The sequence below is a fragment of the Equus caballus genome, chromosome 16, assembly GCF_041296265.1.
Source record: "Equus caballus isolate H_3958 breed thoroughbred chromosome 16, TB-T2T, whole genome shotgun sequence".
Classification (NCBI taxonomy): Eukaryota; Metazoa; Chordata; class Mammalia; order Perissodactyla; family Equidae; genus Equus; species Equus caballus.
Genome location: NC_091699.1, coordinates 82,681,317 through 82,698,245, shown reverse-complemented (window position 1 = coordinate 82,698,245; position 16,929 = coordinate 82,681,317). Strand labels below are relative to the sequence as shown.

General features: G+C 36.8%; 1 protein-coding gene across 5 annotated transcripts in view; it reads right to left on the bottom strand.

The window, feature by feature from the left end:
- The window catches only part of PPP2R3A (protein phosphatase 2 regulatory subunit B''alpha), a 153,217-nt gene that overhangs the window by 37,795 nt on the left and 98,493 nt on the right, over positions 1 to 16,929 (bottom strand). For all 5 annotated transcript variants that reach the window (XM_023620966.2, XM_023620969.2, XM_023620967.2 and 2 more), the window contains 2 exons: positions 16,565 to 16,613; positions 16,003 to 16,092 (listed from right to left, as the gene is read on the bottom strand). In XM_023620966.2, coding sequence (XP_023476734.2) covers positions 16,003 to 16,092; positions 16,565 to 16,613 — 139 coding nt within the window. The remainder of the gene's footprint in view (positions 1 to 16,002; positions 16,093 to 16,564; positions 16,614 to 16,929) is intronic.

Here is a 16,929-nt window from a genome sequence, read left to right as displayed (position 1 = left end):
AAGATGAGGAGAGGATCTTAAAAGCAGCAAGAGAAAAACAACCTGGTTATCTACAAGGGAACCCTCATAAGACTATCAGCAGATTTTTCAGCAGAAACTGTGCAGGCCAGAAGGGAGTGGCATGATATATTCAAAGTGCTGAAAGAAAAAACCTTCCAATGAAGAATATGCTACCCAGCAAAGTTGTCCTTCAGAATTGAAGGAGAGAAAAAGAGTTCTCCAGACAAACAAAGCTAAAGGAGTTCATCACCACTAGACTTGCCTTAAAAGAAATGTTAAAGGGATTTTCTCTAAGCTGAAAAGAAAGAGCATTAATAAATAACAAGAGAACATATGAAAGTATAAATGTCACTAGTAAATGTAAATATATAGTAAATGTGGTGGATTAATCATTTATAAACCTAGTATGAAGGTTAAAGACAAAAGTGGTAAAAATAAGTATGATTACAATAATTAGTTAAGGGATACACAAGATAAAAAGATGTAAACTGTGACAACAAAAACATAAAATGTGAGAGGGGGCAAGGAGAATAAAAATGTAGACCTTTAGAATGCATTCAAATTTCAGTTCTTAACTTAAAATAGATTGTTTTTTTTTTTCAGGAAGATTAGCCCTGAGGTAACATCTGCTGCCAATTCCTCTTTTTGCTGAGGAAGACTGGCCCTTAACTAACATCTGTGCCCATCTTCCTCTACTTTATATGTGGACGCCAAGCCGTGCCAAGTCCACACCCAGGATCCTAACTGGCGAAACCCGGGCTGCCGAAGCGGAATGTGAGAACTTAACCACTGTGCCACCTGGCTGGCCCCACAGACTGTTTTTTCTTAAAGATTGGCACCTGAGCTAACATCCGTTGCCAATCTTTTTTTTTCTTTTCTTCTCCTCCCCAAAGCCCCCCAGTACATATTTGTACATATTCTAGTTGCAGGTCCTTCTAGTTGTGCTATGTGGGATGCCACCTCAGCACGGCCTGATGGGTGGTGTTATGTCTGTGGCCAGGATCTGAACTGGCAAAACTCTGGGCCACCAAAGTGGAGTGCATGAAGTTAACCACTTGCCCATGGGGCCGGCCCCTGGGATCTTGTTTTTTCATCATTTTGCCCACTCTGCATCTGTTGAATGGCAGTTTTTATAAAGATTTTATTTTTTCCTTTTTCTCCCCAAAGCTCCCCAGTACATAGTTGTATATTCTTCGTTGTGGGTCCTTCTAGTTGTGGCATGTGGGATGCTGCCTCAGCGTGGTCTGATGAGCAGTGCCATGTCCGCGCCCAGGATTCGAACCAACGAAACACTGGGCCACCTGCAGTGGAGCGTGCGAACTCAACCACTTGGCCACGGGGCCAGCCCCGTTGAATGGCAGTTTTGATCCACTTACATTTAAAGTAATTATTTATAGTTAAGGCTTACTATTGCCATTTTGTGAATGTTTTGACTGTTTTGTAGTTCCATTGTTTCTTTCTTGCTGTCTTCCTTTGTCATTTGATGATTTTTTGTAGTGGTATACTTTGATTCCTTTCTCTTTATCTTTTGTGTATCTATTACAGGTTTCTTATTTGTGGTTACCGTGAGGCTTACATAAAACATAGCTGTAACAGTCTATTTTAAACTGATAACAACTTAACTTCAACTGCATACAAGAACTTTATGCTTTAACTTCTCCTCCCCTCACATTTTATGTTATTGATGTCACAATTTATATGTCTTATATATTGTGTACCCAGTATCAAATTGCTGTAGTTATATTTTTTTTATACTTTTGTCTTTTAATTTTTACACCAGATTTGAAAGTGATTTACATACCACCATTACAGTATTAGAGGATCCTGAATTTGACTATATTCTTACCTTTACAACGTGTTTTATACTTTCATATGTTTTCATGTTAGTTGGCATTCTTCCTTTCAACTTGAAGAACTCTCTTTAGCATTTCTTCTAAGGCAGGTCTAGTGGTGATGGACTCCCACAGATTTTTTTGTCTGAGAAAGTCTTTATCTCTCCTTTATTTCCGACGGACAGCCTTGCTAGGTATAGTATTATTGACTGGCAGTTTTTACTTTCAGCCCTTTGGAATATATCATGCCTCTCATTCTGGTCTGCCAGGTGTCTGCTAAGAAATCCACAGTAGTCCTATAGGGGGTTCCCTTGTACGTGATGAGTTGGTTTTCTCTTGCTACTTTCAAAATTCTCTCTTTAACTTTTCAGAATTTGATTATAACATGTCTTGGTGAAGATCTCTTTATATCTGTTTAGGGTTCCTTGGGCCTCATGGATCTGGATGTTCATTCCCCCCTCTAAATTAGGGAAGTTTTGTGTCATTATTTCTTTCAATAAGCTTTCTGCCCCTTTCTCTTTCTCTGCTCCTTTAGGTACTCCCATAATGCATATATTGTTACTTTTGATGGTTGTCCATAAGTCCTGAAGGCTTCTTGCATTTTTTTTTCTGTTCTTTTTGTTTTTTTCTGACTGGGTAATTTCAATTGACTTGTTTTGATGCTCCCTGATTCTTTTGCTTGATGGAGTTTACTGTTGAAACTCTCCACGGAATTTCTCAGTGCAGTCACTGTGTTCTTCAGCCCCAGAATTTGTTTGGTTTGTTTTTATGGTTTCTATCTCTGTTGAACTTCTCATTTTCTTCATGTATCATTTCCCTGATTTTGCTTACTTGTCTGTGTTCTCTTGCAGTTCACTGAAATTCTTTAAGACGATTATTTTCAAGTTTTTGTCAGGCAGTTTGCAGATCTCAGTTTCTTTGAGATTGGCCACTGGTGCTTTATTTTGTTCCTTTGGTGGTGTCTTGTTTCCCTAATTATTCGTGATCCTTGTGGCACTATGTTGGTGTCTGCATCTTAAGAAGCAGGTATCTCTTCTCATCTTTACAGACTGGCTTTGGCAGGGAAAGCCCTTTACTAGGGTCCCTGCCCAGAGATTCTGGGTAGGCTGTCTGATGGGGTCTGTGGATAGGTTTACTGCTAGAGTGCTTGCGCAGGCTGGTCAGGTGCCTGAGTCCACAGGGGCTGACCTGGTAATAGGTGGGCCTTGAGCCTGAGTCTGGGATGGGCCTGTAATTCCTGAAGCCTGGGTCTGCAAGGGTGGGCTGGCCAGTGTTGAGGTCTGTTGAGGTTCACTGGAGCCTTGGGCTGGTCTGGCACTGGGGTGACCCTCGGGCTGCTGGGTACCAGCATCATGCTAGGGTGAGTCTAGGGGATGGTTCTGCAGGAGCCCACCTGGAGTTTAGAGTTGTGGAGGCTGGCCTGATGCTGCAGTGAGCCTGGAGCCAGGGACTACAGGAGTGGGTCTGGAGCTTGAGGCCATGGGGGCTGGCCTGGTGCTGGTGAGCCTGAAGGCTGGGTCCATTAGTGCTGGCCTGGTATTGGTGTTCACTGGGCAGGCCTGATGCTGGGGTCCACAGCCAAGTTGGGTCTCAATCCACTTTCCTTCCCCCATGGGGAAGGAGTCTCTCTTCATGCTGGGCTGCCTGGGCTTAGGGGATGAGGCACTGTGGGTAATGTGAGATTTTCCTTTCTAACCTCTTCAATGTATCTTTTGTTATTTCTGTACTCCACCCAGGTGCTGCAATCTCTCACCTAGAATCCTTAGCTCTTGTGAAGGTTTTTGCACATGGATAGTTTTTCAAATTCTGTTTCTGTGAGGGAACAAGCAATGGAAACTTATATTCTGCCATCTTGCTGACATCACTCTCTTATGGCTAAATTATAAAATTACAAATATGGCTTGTATCATACTTCAATTTCCAGTTGTGTTGGACTTTTTGGACTGGGTCTCTAATTTTCATATCTTGTCTCTATTTTCTATTGCTTCATCATTTTTTTTGGTTCTTTCTGGGAGGTTTACTTAGCTTTATCTTCTGAATATTCTGTTTTTTTATTTCTGCTATCATAATTTTGATTTTCCAGAGTTCTTTTTTGGTTCTCAGAATGTTCCTTTTATATTAAGTACCATTCTGTTCATGTTCTGTGAATGAAATTTTTTCTCTTACCTCTCAGAGGATATTTAATAAGTGTTTTGGTTTCTTCTCCTTGAAAATCTCTGTTTCATCCAAGTTACTTTTTCCTCTTTCTATTTGTTTGGTCTCTATCCTTTAATGTAAGAGGCTTTACTCAGGTATTGAGTGATCTTTTGTTCTGTGCTCATATTTAAGAGTAGATGCTAAGTTCTGACCTATGGGTTTGTTGACTTTGAGCTTTATTGTAAAATGATGTGGCTGGGTTTTTCCTTGGGGATGACCCAATGTCATACGTTCAGGTCTTTATTCTTGGGATGGTCAGATTCTCCAGTATAGTATCTTTTAGTTTCTTGCCTGGAGGTTCAGGACAGGTTGCCAGGATTCTGTAATTTGAGTGAGGACTGAAGACTGGGCAACTCAGCAATCAGTATGGATATGCTCATTTAATCTGTTTTCAATATGGTAACCATACCTTCAGTTGTACCCAGTGCTCCACAGCCCAAACGCCCTCTCTTTTACACTCTCCAGCGAATAAAGCATCAGTATTCTGCCTGGGTAGAGGAGATGATCTGGAGATCAACTGTTTCTTTAAGCAAACTTTCTGATTTTTGGCTCTACCTTTTCCCCACCCCAACTCCCAAGGGTCCTGGTACTCCCAAGTCCTGAATGTTTGGAGGTTTTTCCTGGGTATATCCAGTTGATTTTTTTTTTTTTTTTTTTTGAGGAGGATTAGCCCTGAGCTAACTACTGCCAGTCCTCTTCTTTTTTGCTGAGGAAGCCTGGCCCTGAGCCAACATCCATGCCCATCTTCCTCTACTTTATATGTGGGACGCCTACCACAACATGGCGTGCCAAGCGGTGCCATGTCTGCACCCAGGATCCGAACTGGCGAACCCCGGGCCACGGAGAAGCGGAATGTGTGAACTTAACCACTGCACCACCGGGCTGGCCCCTCCAGTTGATTCTTGGTCTTTACCTCTGGTGGCTTTGGAATCAGGTAGTCTGCTAAGTTTATTTACTTTCCAGTTTCCAAATCTTTATTATTGCTATATCTTCTCCTTTTTCCTTTGTTATTATCAGGTTATTCCTTAAAAAAAATCTCTTTACTGTCATTTTAGTGGAATTTCAAGAGAGATCAAACGTACTACATGTGGTTAAGTTGCTATCTTCACTCTGAAGCTTATTCACACTCTATTATGGCCACTTTATCATTTAGCACAGTCATCTACAGTACCAAGTATAGCAATGCATGAAGCCAACAGCATTAGTTACTAAGAGGGAATGATATTTTTCTAGAAAGAGCCACTGATTCATGGCAAAGTAAAACTTCTTAAAAGGAGGTTCTAGGAAACTCTTGGTTAAATTCCCATTTGTAGGCCTTAAGCCATGTTAAGAACCTCCATACAAGTAATGGTTTAAAAAAAAATCTGTTTTGAGCAGAGAAAAGTAAAAATAACTAAGCTCAAACTTTTAATAGTTTTGAAGTAAGTCACACTAAGATCTGTGTGCACCTTTATTCAGAAAGATAAATTTTACATTATTGCAACAAATTGAACATGTAATACTTGCAAAGTTCTTTTGAGAAATCTATTTTTAAAATTGTACCAGCTTGATTTTTAACATTACCATCAAAGAACAGAGGAGACATTCATAGGATCCAGTGAACATGAGGCAACAGAGATTGGCTGTGGTGAGTTCCAGTCACATCACGTCTACCCTAAGAGTTTTCAAAGGGCAGAATCCAGCCCCACTTTGAAACATTTCCTGATTGTGAGAAAAACCTTGAGGAAATAGATCTCATGAACAGAGGGCTACAATAAATGTGGTAATATATGGTTGTTATACCATTGTGTCATTATTTTTTTAGTAATAATGTTTTCAGCAGTACAAAAAGGGGCAGTAAACGATCCTTTGGTCTCTCTAAGGTCTCCTGGTGCCTTGAAGTTCCTTATTACTTACCTTAAGATAATAAAAATTAGGACAATACGAAGAAAGTAACTCTTGATTTTGACAAGTACCTAACAGGACTAAAGTGAAAGGCAATTTATTTTATTGAGAAATATACACTAAAGTACTTTAGTCAGCTGTATTTTCAATTAAGGATAAAGATAAAAGAGTATATACAATAAATAAAGTTACAGCATACACTTCAGTTCTTTGTAATAGCCCAAAAGAGAGGAAGAAAGCTAGAATGCAAAGAAAGAGACAGATATATTGCCTCAAAATTTGCCCAAGTCACATGATAGCTGCCTTTAAATATTTCGAGGAGAATCATGTGGTAGATGAATCAGATGTAATTCTGAGAGTATTACAGAGCATAAAAAGGATCAACGTACAAAAGAGAGAAGATGTTTTTAAGCTTAGAGCTAGAAAAAGGAAACAGTATACCTCAGTAGATGGTTATTTGTCCCGGAAAGTTTAGAAGCAGGGGCTGGCTGGATGGTTAAACACATATAAGACATGTGCAGAGGAAATTTTCTTATTGGAAATAATAGATACTCTCTAAAGGTTTTTCCAATGCAGATTGCCTTTTTTTTCCTTACCAAAGTAACATTTTCTCAGAGTCTAGAGGTAATGACTATTGAATGCAGGAAAACTTGGAAACAGAAAAGCACACAAAAGGACTAACTACCCAGAAAGAACCAGTGTTAAATTTTTGCTATATTTGCCACCAATTTTTGGTTTTAAAGTATAATTATATTCATGACGAATTGTATTTGTACAACTGTAGACATAAACAAGATTACCTCTTACCCTTGTCCTTGGGCTTAATGAAATTAAGTTTTGGACTGGAGATTTCTCAGCCCTGATATAAACTCCTATAAACTACTAAAGAAGAAAGTTATAGAAAACTCCATTATTGCTTAGGGATTAACTAAAATGTATATTCCTTTGCATATTCAGTATACATATTTTAGCACCTACTATCTTCAAAGGCACCTAGTGCCCTCACACATAAAGGTGAACGAGATACTTGCTGGAGAGGACACCTAGTCAGAAGACCAAGGCAGAAGGAGAACGTGATAAAAAACCAGGACAGAAGGGTAGTTAAAGGACCTATCAAAAGAGGGTTGCAAGAGCCTGTCCACAAGAAAGAATCTGCCCAAAGGTACTTTCCATATCCAACCCTCACAGGACCAGGCACAGGAAAGACTCAAGATCCTAATTCTGTAGGCTGTATTTAACATAGCACTCATCACACTTTAGTGAGTGTATCACTTCTTTCAGGAAACCCATTTTTTCTGTCCATGTCTTTCATAAGCCACAAACCTGGTTTCTGCAGTGTTGCCTCTACATTTTGTTAAGTAAGTGTTTGATTTTGATGTACGGATATTTTCTCCATTACTTTAAAAGAGTGATGTCTTCTGCTCACATTCTGCTTTAGGAAGGCAACCTGAAGTACTGAGAAGAAACACACTGAGTGCCTAGTAAGTGCCAGTGGGATCCAAGGAAATATCAGCAAGTCAAAATCAGGAGTTACTTTCTTATGTGACTGGCCTAATTTTGAGTCTCTTAAGCAATAAGGAATCTCAGGACACCAAGAGAACTCTCTTTTAGGGATTCCACAGCCTAGGAGGTAAGAAGATAGACATACAAACATGTTGTGTCATGACTAGCCATACATTAAAGAGATAAAGAACCCAAGATTTAGAGTCATACAAGACCTGGATTTGCATCCAAGCTACGTCACTTACTAGGTGTGCAAACTCGCAGAGCTTCTGTTTTCTCAACTGTAAAATTGGACGACTGATACCTAAACTCATAGTGATATGAGAATTAAATAAGCCATCGCATATAAAACACTTGTTACCTGGCAAAGAATAAAGCTTCAACAGTATGTTAGCTGAAAGTAGAAGAAGGGCAACATACAAGGCAGAAAAGGGGCACAAAAGAAACCCTTTGACTCAAACAACCTCTTTTGGCAGTATTTCTGTAAGTAGAGATACAATTACGGATCTCTAGATATGAAAAGTTGATCTGAAGGGTTCCGCTTCTGGTAATGATGAACTAAGTGTTTTGAATTAACCTTCTCACTAAGAGAATCTGGAGGAGAAATCCTGTTTGAAGGCACTGGACTATTAACAGGCTGGTGAAGGAGTATGGCATCCAGAGCTAGAAGGAAATCTAGAGAGGAGGAGGAGCTAGCATTTGGGACCATCTTTCCCTTGGGGTATCTGCTGATTGTTCAAGAGGGGCCTGAGAGGTTGGGAAGCTTAGCTTTGACTTGCTAGTATTTTGTTAATGATTTTTAGGTCTATCTTCATGAGGGATGTTGGTCTGTAGTTTTATTTTCTTGTATGTGTTTGTCTGGTTCTGGATTAAGGTAATGCTGGCTTCATAAAATGAGTTGGGAATTGTTCCCCCCTTTTCTATTTTCTAGAAGTGGTGCAGAATTTGGTATTTCTTCTTCAAATGTCTGGAAGAATACAAAAGTGAAATTATCTGGGCTAAGAGATTTCTTTTTCAGAGGGTTTTTAACTATAACTTCATTTTTTAAAAATAGATATAAGACTATTCAGGTAATATATTTCTTCCTGAGCAAGTTTTGTTAATTTGTGATTTTAAAGGAATTAGTCCATTTAAGTCACCACATTTATGTGTGTATATGTTATTTGTAGTATTCCTTTATCTGCTGAACATCTAATTCCTCTTGAGACATACTTTTGGACCCATGGATTATTTAGAAGTGTGTTAACTTCCAAGTACATGGAGATTTTTCCAGTCATCTTTCTCTTACTGATTTTTAAATTAATGCCATCATGGTCAGAGAATATGCTTTGTATTATTTCAACTCTTTTTCTTTTTAAACCGCTTTACTGAGATATATTGCACATATCATATAATTCATGCATTTAAGATGTACAATTCAACAGGTTTTTAGTATATCCACAGAGTTGTGTAACCATCACCACAATTAATTTTCATCACCTTCAAAAAGATACTCCATACCTGTTAGCACTCATTCCTCATCTCCTCCCAGGTACCTGAGGCCTAGGCAACCACGAACCTAATTTCTCTATCTACAGATTTGCCTATTTTGGACAACTCATATAAATGTATGCACACAACATGTAGTCCTTTGTGATTGGCATCTTTTAGTTTGCATAATGTTTTCAAGACTCAACCATGCTGTAGTCTATATCAGTACTTCATTTTTTTATTGCTGGATAATATTTGATATGGATATATGATATTTGTTTATCCACTGATTAGCTGATGGACATTTGGGCTGTTCTCACCTTTTGGCTATTATGAATAGTGCTGATATGAACATGGGTGTACAAGTTTTTGTGTGGATATGTTTTAATTTTTCTTGGGTATATACATAGGAGTGGAACTGTTGGGTCATCTGGTAACCCTATATTTAACTGAGGAACTGTCAGAGTGTTTTCCATAGCGGCTGCTGCACTTTCCATTCCCATTAGTGTATGAGGTTTCTGATTTCTCCACATTCTTGCCGACACTTGTTACTGACTTTTTGATTATAGCTATCCCAGTGGGTGTGAAGTCGTATCTCATTGTGGTTTTGATTTGCATTTCCCTCATGAGTAATGATATCAAGAATCTTATTATGTGCTTATTGACCATAGATATATCTTCTTTGGAAAAACCTTTATTTAGAGCCTTTGCTCATTTTTTAATTATTTATTATTGAGCCATTTTTTTTTATATTCTAGATACAAGTCATTTATTAGATATATCATCTACAAATATTTTCTCTCATTCTGTGGGTTGTCTTTTTACTTTTTTTTTTCCTTTAGGATTTGCCCTACCATCTGTTGCCAATCTTCCTCTCTCTCTCTCTTTTTTTTTTCCTTCCCTAAAGCCCAGTACATAGTCGTATATTCTAGTTGTAGGTCCTTCTAGTTCTTCTGTGTGAGCTGCCACCACAGCACGGCTACTGGCAGATGAGTGGTGTGGTTCCATGCCCAGGAACCAAAACCAGGCTGCTGAAGTGGAGCGTGCTGAACTTTAACCACTAGGCTATCAGGGCTGGCTCATCTTTTTTACTTTCTTGATGCTGCCTTTTGAAGCACAAAAGTTTTTTTAATTTTGAAGAAGTCCAAATCATCTATTTTTTTCGTTTGTTGCTTGTGCTTTTGGAGTCATATCTAAGAAACTGTCTAATGAAAGTGACAAAAATTTACTCATATTTTCTTCTAAAAGTTTTATACTTTTAGCTCTCCATTTGAGCTAATTTGTGTATGATGTGAGGTAGGGGTCCAAATTCATTCTTTTGCATGTAGATATCCAGTTCTCAGCACCACTTGTTAAAACACTATTTTTTCCCCATTGAATTATCTTGGCATCCTTGTTGAAAATCAATTAGCCATTAATGTGAGGATTTATTTCCGGACTCCTAATTCAATTCCATTTAACTGTATGTCTGTCTTTCTGCCAGTATCACATGGTCTTCTCTACTTAAGCTTTGCATATTTTGAAGGTAAGAAGAGTGAGTCTTTATAATTTTGTTCTTTTCAAAATTGTTTTGGTTACTCTGGTCTGTTTGTGTTTCATATGAATTCAAGATCCAGCTTTTTTTCCATTATTGCAAAAACAACAACGAAGGGTAGCTGGGATTTTGTTAGGAACTGCTTTGAATTTATAGATCAGTTTAGGGTGTATTGCGATCCTAACAATATTAAGCCTTCTGATCCATGAACACAGGATATCTTCATTTCATTTAGATCTTCCTTACTTTCTTTCAACAATGTTTTGTAGTTCTCACAGTATAAGGTTTTATACTTCTTTTGTTAAGTTTATCCCTAGGTATTTTATTGTTTTTTGCTGCTATTGTCAGTGGAATTATTTTCTTAATTTCATTTTTGGATTTTTCATTATTCATGCATAGAAATAGAATTGATTTTTGTTAATTGATATTATATCCCGCAACCTTATTTAACCTTTATTAAGTTCGAATAGTTTTTTAGTTGATTTCTTAGGATTTCCCACATACAAGATAATATCATATTCAAATAGATAGTGTTCTTTCTTCCTTTCCAATTTGGATGTTTGTTTTCCCTAATAGTCCTGGCTAGGACCTCCAGTACAATGTTGAATAGAGCAGACATCTTTGTCTTTTTCCTCATCTTAGGAAAATAGCATTCAATCTTTCACAATTTTTTTTTTTTTTGAGGAAGATTAACCCTGAACTAACATCCGTGCCCATCTTCCTCTACTTTATACGTGGGACGCCTATCACAGCATGGCGTGCCAAGCAGTGCCATGTCCGCACCCAGGATCCGAACCAGTGAACCCCGGGCCGCCAAGAAGTGGAACATGGGAACTTAACCGCTGTGCCACCGGGCCGGCCCCCAATCTTTCACTATTAACTAGTTGTTAGCTGTAAGTTTTTCATAGATACCCTCTATCAGGTCAAGGAAATTCCCTTCCATTTTTAGATTTTAAGTGTTCGTTTTTTTTTTTTTAATCAAGAGGTGTCATTATCAAGAGGTGTTAGACATTTTCAACTGCTTTTTCTGAGAGTACTGGGATGATAATGTGGTTTTTTTATCCTTTGTTCTACTAATACGGTATATTACATTGGATTTTAGATGGTAAACCAACCTTTCATTTTTGGAGTAAGTCTCACTTGGTCATGGTATGTAATCTTTTTTATATTTTGCTAGATTCAGTTTCCTAATTTTGTTGAGTATTTTTTGCCTATCTTAATAAAGGATAATGGTTTCCAGTTTTCTTGTAATCTTTTGTCTTTTTTTTTAAGATTGGCACCTGAGCTAACAACTGTTGCCAATCATTTTTTTTTTCCTGCTTTTTCTCCCCAAATCCCCCCAGTACATAGTTGTATATTTTTTAGTTGTGGGTCCTTCTAGTTGTGGCATGTGGGATGTGGCCTCAGCATGGCCTAATGAGCAATGCCTTGTCCGTGCCCAGGGTCTGAACTGCTGAAACCCTGGGCCACCGAAGCAGAGTGCGCAAACTTAACCACTTGGCCATGGGGCAAGCCCCTTGTCTGTTTTTGGTATCTGGGTAATACCAGCCTCATACAATGAATTTGGAAGGGTTCCTTCCTCTTTTATTTTTTGGAAGAGTTGGTAAAGAATTGTTATTTTTTAAATGTTTGGTAGCATTCTCCAGTGAAACCATCTCAGATTTATTTATTTATTTATTTCTATTCAGATTTATTTCTTCTTGAACAAGTTCAGTAGTTTGTAGTCTCTCTAGGAATTTGCTCGTTTTGTCTAAGGTATCTAATTTGTTAGCATAAAGTTGTTATATACATATATAACTGTAAGGTCATGTATATAACAACTGTAAGGTCAGCAGTCATTCCCTCTTTTACTCTGGCCTTAATAATTTGAATGTTCTCTTTTTCTTCTTGATCAGTGTAGCTAAAGCCTTATCAATATTATTGATCTTTTCAAAAGAATTGACTTTTGGTTCCATTAATTTTCTCTATTGTTTTCCTATTCTCTATTTAATTTACCCAGTCTAATCTTTATTCTTTCTGTTTGCTACGCTTAATTTGCTCTTTTTTCTTAGTGTCTTAAAGTGGAAGGTTAGGTTACTGATTTGAGACATTTCTTTTTTAATATATGTGTTTACAGCTATTTCTCTTAGCACTAGTCTTGCTACATCCCATAAGTTTTGGTATACTGTTTTCATTTTCATTCATCTTGAAGTTATAGTATGTTGTTCCTTCATTTTCATTCACTTCAAATTATTTTTCAATTTCTTTTATGTCTTTGACCCATTGGTTATTTAAGCAGTGTGTTGTTTCTACATATTTATGAATTCCCAAATTTCTTTCTGTTTATTGTTAATTTTATTCCACTGTGGTCAGAGAGCAAACTTTGTATGATTTCACTTCTTATATTTATTGAGGCTGTTTTATGGCCTACCATACCTTCTGTCCTGGAGAATGTTCCATGTGTACTTGAGAAGACTACACACTCTACTGTTCTCAGGTGGAGTGTTCTATAGATATCTGTTAGGTCTAGTTGGTTTATAGTTGTTTACAGTGTTGTTCAGGACTTCTGTTTGCTTGCTCATCTTCCTGGTTGTTCATCCATCATTGAAAGCGGGGTACTGAAGTCTCTATTATTGTTGAATTCTTTATTTCTTCCTGCAATTCTCTAAGTTTTTGTTTCACATATTTTAGGGCTCTGTATTGTTAGGTGCATTTATGTTTATAACTGGTAATGTCTTCCTGTTGAATTGACCCTTTTATCATATAAAATGTCCTTTTTTGTCTCTAGTAACAGTTTTTTGCATTAAAGTCTATGTTTTCTGATTTGTAACTAGCCACTCCAGGTTTCTTATGTTTGTTGTTTCCATGACGTATATTTATCCTTCCTTTTCCAGTTTTCCCCCTTTTGTATCTTTACATCTAATATCTGTCTAATGTAGACAGCATATAATTATATCTTTTTTAATCCAGTCTGAAAAGCTCTGCCTTTTGGTAGAATGTTTAATCTATCACATTTAATGTTATTATTGATATAGTTGGACTTATGTCTGCTATTTTACTTTTTGTTTTTTATGTCTTGGAGTTTTTCCCATCTTCCCTTTCCTGATTTCTTATTTTCCAAGTGTAACATTTTAATTCTTCCAATGATTTCATTCACTATACATTTTTTGAGTTAATTTCCTAGTGGTTGCTCTAGGGCTTACAATATACATTTTAACTTCGTAGAATCTACTTCAGATTTATATTTAATTCCAGTGAAATACTGAAATGTTTCCCTATATAACTCTATTCCCTCTTCCCTCCTTTTGTGATATTATTGTTATACATATTACAGATCTGACAATACACTGTTATTGTTATTACTTTATATAATTTATGTTTTTAAAGGAGCTGAGAGAAGAAAGGAGAGCAAGTATATATTCACAGAGTTTGTTATTGTTATATTAACCTTCTTTATTACCATTTCGAATTCTCTTCATTTGTTCTTGTGGGATAACAGGAGTTCCAGAAAGAGGAAAAAATGGATGGGAAGTATTTGAGGAAAACTTTTTCATAATTAAGGTAATATGAAAGATAAAAGATGGAGATTGAGGGGGTTAACAGAACAGTAAAAAGGCAAGAAATGTAAAAATGCACAGCCTTCAAATCTTGGGAAATTTAGGTAATCTCATTGAAACAAACTAAGTGTTCAAAATAATGGATTAATACTAAATTATAAACATGCAACTTACTGGCATAGAAATATACTATTATGTGAAACCGTGTGCTACAAAGCTGTACAATATGATACCATTTATCATACTGTATCATTTGGTGCAGGGAGCAAGAGAAAGTAGGGGAAGGAGGAGGCAGTGAGGAGGAAGAAGAGGGAAAGAGGGATGAGAAAGGCAGAGAAGGACATATACCAAAATGTTAACTATGGGTCATGGAATTATGAATGAATTTTATATTAACGTTTTTGAATTATGTATTTTATAATTTTTTTAAACAATGTGATTGTGATAAAACAATAAACTTAAATTAATACAGCAGAAATGAGCAAAAGACATGAAAAGGCAAGTCACCTAAGAGAATAAAAATGGCTGAAAGTGTATGAAAAAAACTTAGCCTCATTAGTAATCAAAGAAATGCAAAATAAAATACTGAATTTTTTATTTATCAAATTGGAAAATATTTTAAAGAAGAAAATACCTAATGTTAGTATGGGTTACAGAAACTTTACTCAATATCTTGTTGATAAAGGTATAAAATGATACAATTTTTCTGAAGAGCAATTTAATAATTTTTATAAATTCCCTAAAAAATGTCTACACCCTTTAACCTAGCAATTCATTTTTGGAGACTTATTTTAAGGAAAAAAAATAGCATATGTTACAACTATTCAGCTATAACCAGAAGACAATATTTATAGGAGAGCATTCCATGAAAATTCTGAAGTGATGGTAATTAGGATTTAATCCTATGGAATTAATCTATATGTCCAAAAACTATGTAAAGGTATATATGAAAAAGACTGTACAATACATACCAACTTTCAATACTGCCTTTATCCGAGTGTTAGAATTATTTGTATTAAATTTTATTTTTTTCTTCTTACCATGTCATTACCTATAATGGACAATAACTAACTATCTTTGAAATGGAAAACAAAGTTATTTCTAATCTATAGTTATTTCTATAATCTAATAGGGAGCCCAAGAAATAGCTTTGTTTTATTTCTACTTCAATGATTTCCAAACCATATATCCAAAGTTTAGATACTTCTTGAACCAATATCCAGACAGCTGGGTCAGTTATACCAGCAAGCAGCATCAAGGACTGCAGCCTCTCCTCTCTTGGAACTGAGTAGAAACTACGTGTTGGGCACTGTGCTACACAAGCTAGGAATAAGAAGAGAAGGACCTAGATCTTTGTCTTAAACAAGAGACAGACTAGTGGAAAGAAACAGACGTGTAAATTCACAACTATAAATCAATGTATGTTTGAGAGTGCCAAGGAAAGGGAGAGATGATTCTGACTCAGGGAATGAGGATGTGTTCTCATACACTAGTCACCCACAATTTGCTCTTCTTTCCCTCTCCAATTTACTACTGAACCATGAAGATCAGAAAACAACTAAAATTCATATCATCTGCAGTCATGCGCCACCTAACAACATTTCAGTTGAGGACGAACTGCATATACAATGGTGGTCCCATAAGATTAGTACCATATAGCCTTGGTGTGTAGTAGGCTAGACCATCTAAGTTTGTGTAAGTACACTCTATGATGTTCACACAACAACAAAATCACCTACTTATGCACTTCTCAGAACGTATCCCTAGTTAAGCAATGCATGGCTGTTTTCCCACATTCCATATACATACTTACTAGTCCCCCTTATCCATCAGGGCCAACTCACATGTCACTTCACCTCTGTTTTTGGGGGTTACAGTACTTCTCTTGCTATGCTGTGACTATGCATTCAGTCCCAGAGGGCAGAGACAAAGTCTAATCCATCTTGGTAGCCCTAGGTCGAGCTGGCATTCACTAGGTATGCATCATGACTTTCTCAAGCTTTGTTATGTGTTTAACATCTTGGCAAAGGAAACTTAGAAGTCATACCTTGTGGGGTTCCTTTTGTCTTCCTCAGAGATCAAAAACCAAACAAAATCTGCATAGCTCATTCTTCCCTCTTTCTGTACCGTTTTTCCCCTGAAGAAAACACATGGTTATAAAGTTTCCTGGGCAATTACTCAGATAAATTTAGTAGGATGACAGACTAAGAAATAAAGTAACCTCTTTCTTTGGAAATTAAGTTAAAATTTAAAAAAATTAGAATGCTGGAAACCTCACAAAGGGCAACCCCTTCCATGGCCTATCTTCTTTTCAAAGGCCTAGAAGGTGAAACCAGAAGACATTTGTAGATATGAACATAGAAAGAAATCTGGTTTCTAATTTGAATGCAAATAATCACAAGGATCAAATTCTGTTACCTGTATTTAGATAAAGGATTAATGCCCATATAGTAAAGAATTACTACTATCTTGTATGAAGTCATGACTGTATGTTTTGTAGGGAATTATCTGACTTACAGTGCTGCCAAATTATGTAGGAAGCCTTACTGAAATGAGACTGTTACAGTATTACTTGTAGTTTATTTTTAAACTGAGATGTTTTTTCTTACCTTGTTACTGCCCCAGAGAATATCCTCTCAATAATCCTGTTCGATGAAGCTAAATGTAAATAAGAAATTACAAAGCCAGTTAGAAACATGTTCCATAAAAGGAACACTTTTGCTAAATTTATTTTTAGTAGCTTTAATCTAAAACATAATGTTCTTCCATGATGAGAATATGAGCAATTTTTACTTATGTGTCATTTATACTTTTTGAAAGTAAGAATTTGAGGTGGCTTTATCAATCAATCAATCATTTAGAAAAAGAACAGGTAAATAGATGTGCCTGACAGCGGGACGTATTAATGTAGTTGGGCACCAAGTTAGTTCTGAACATCCTAACTAGGACAAAAATGTATAGAACTTTTGTTGAT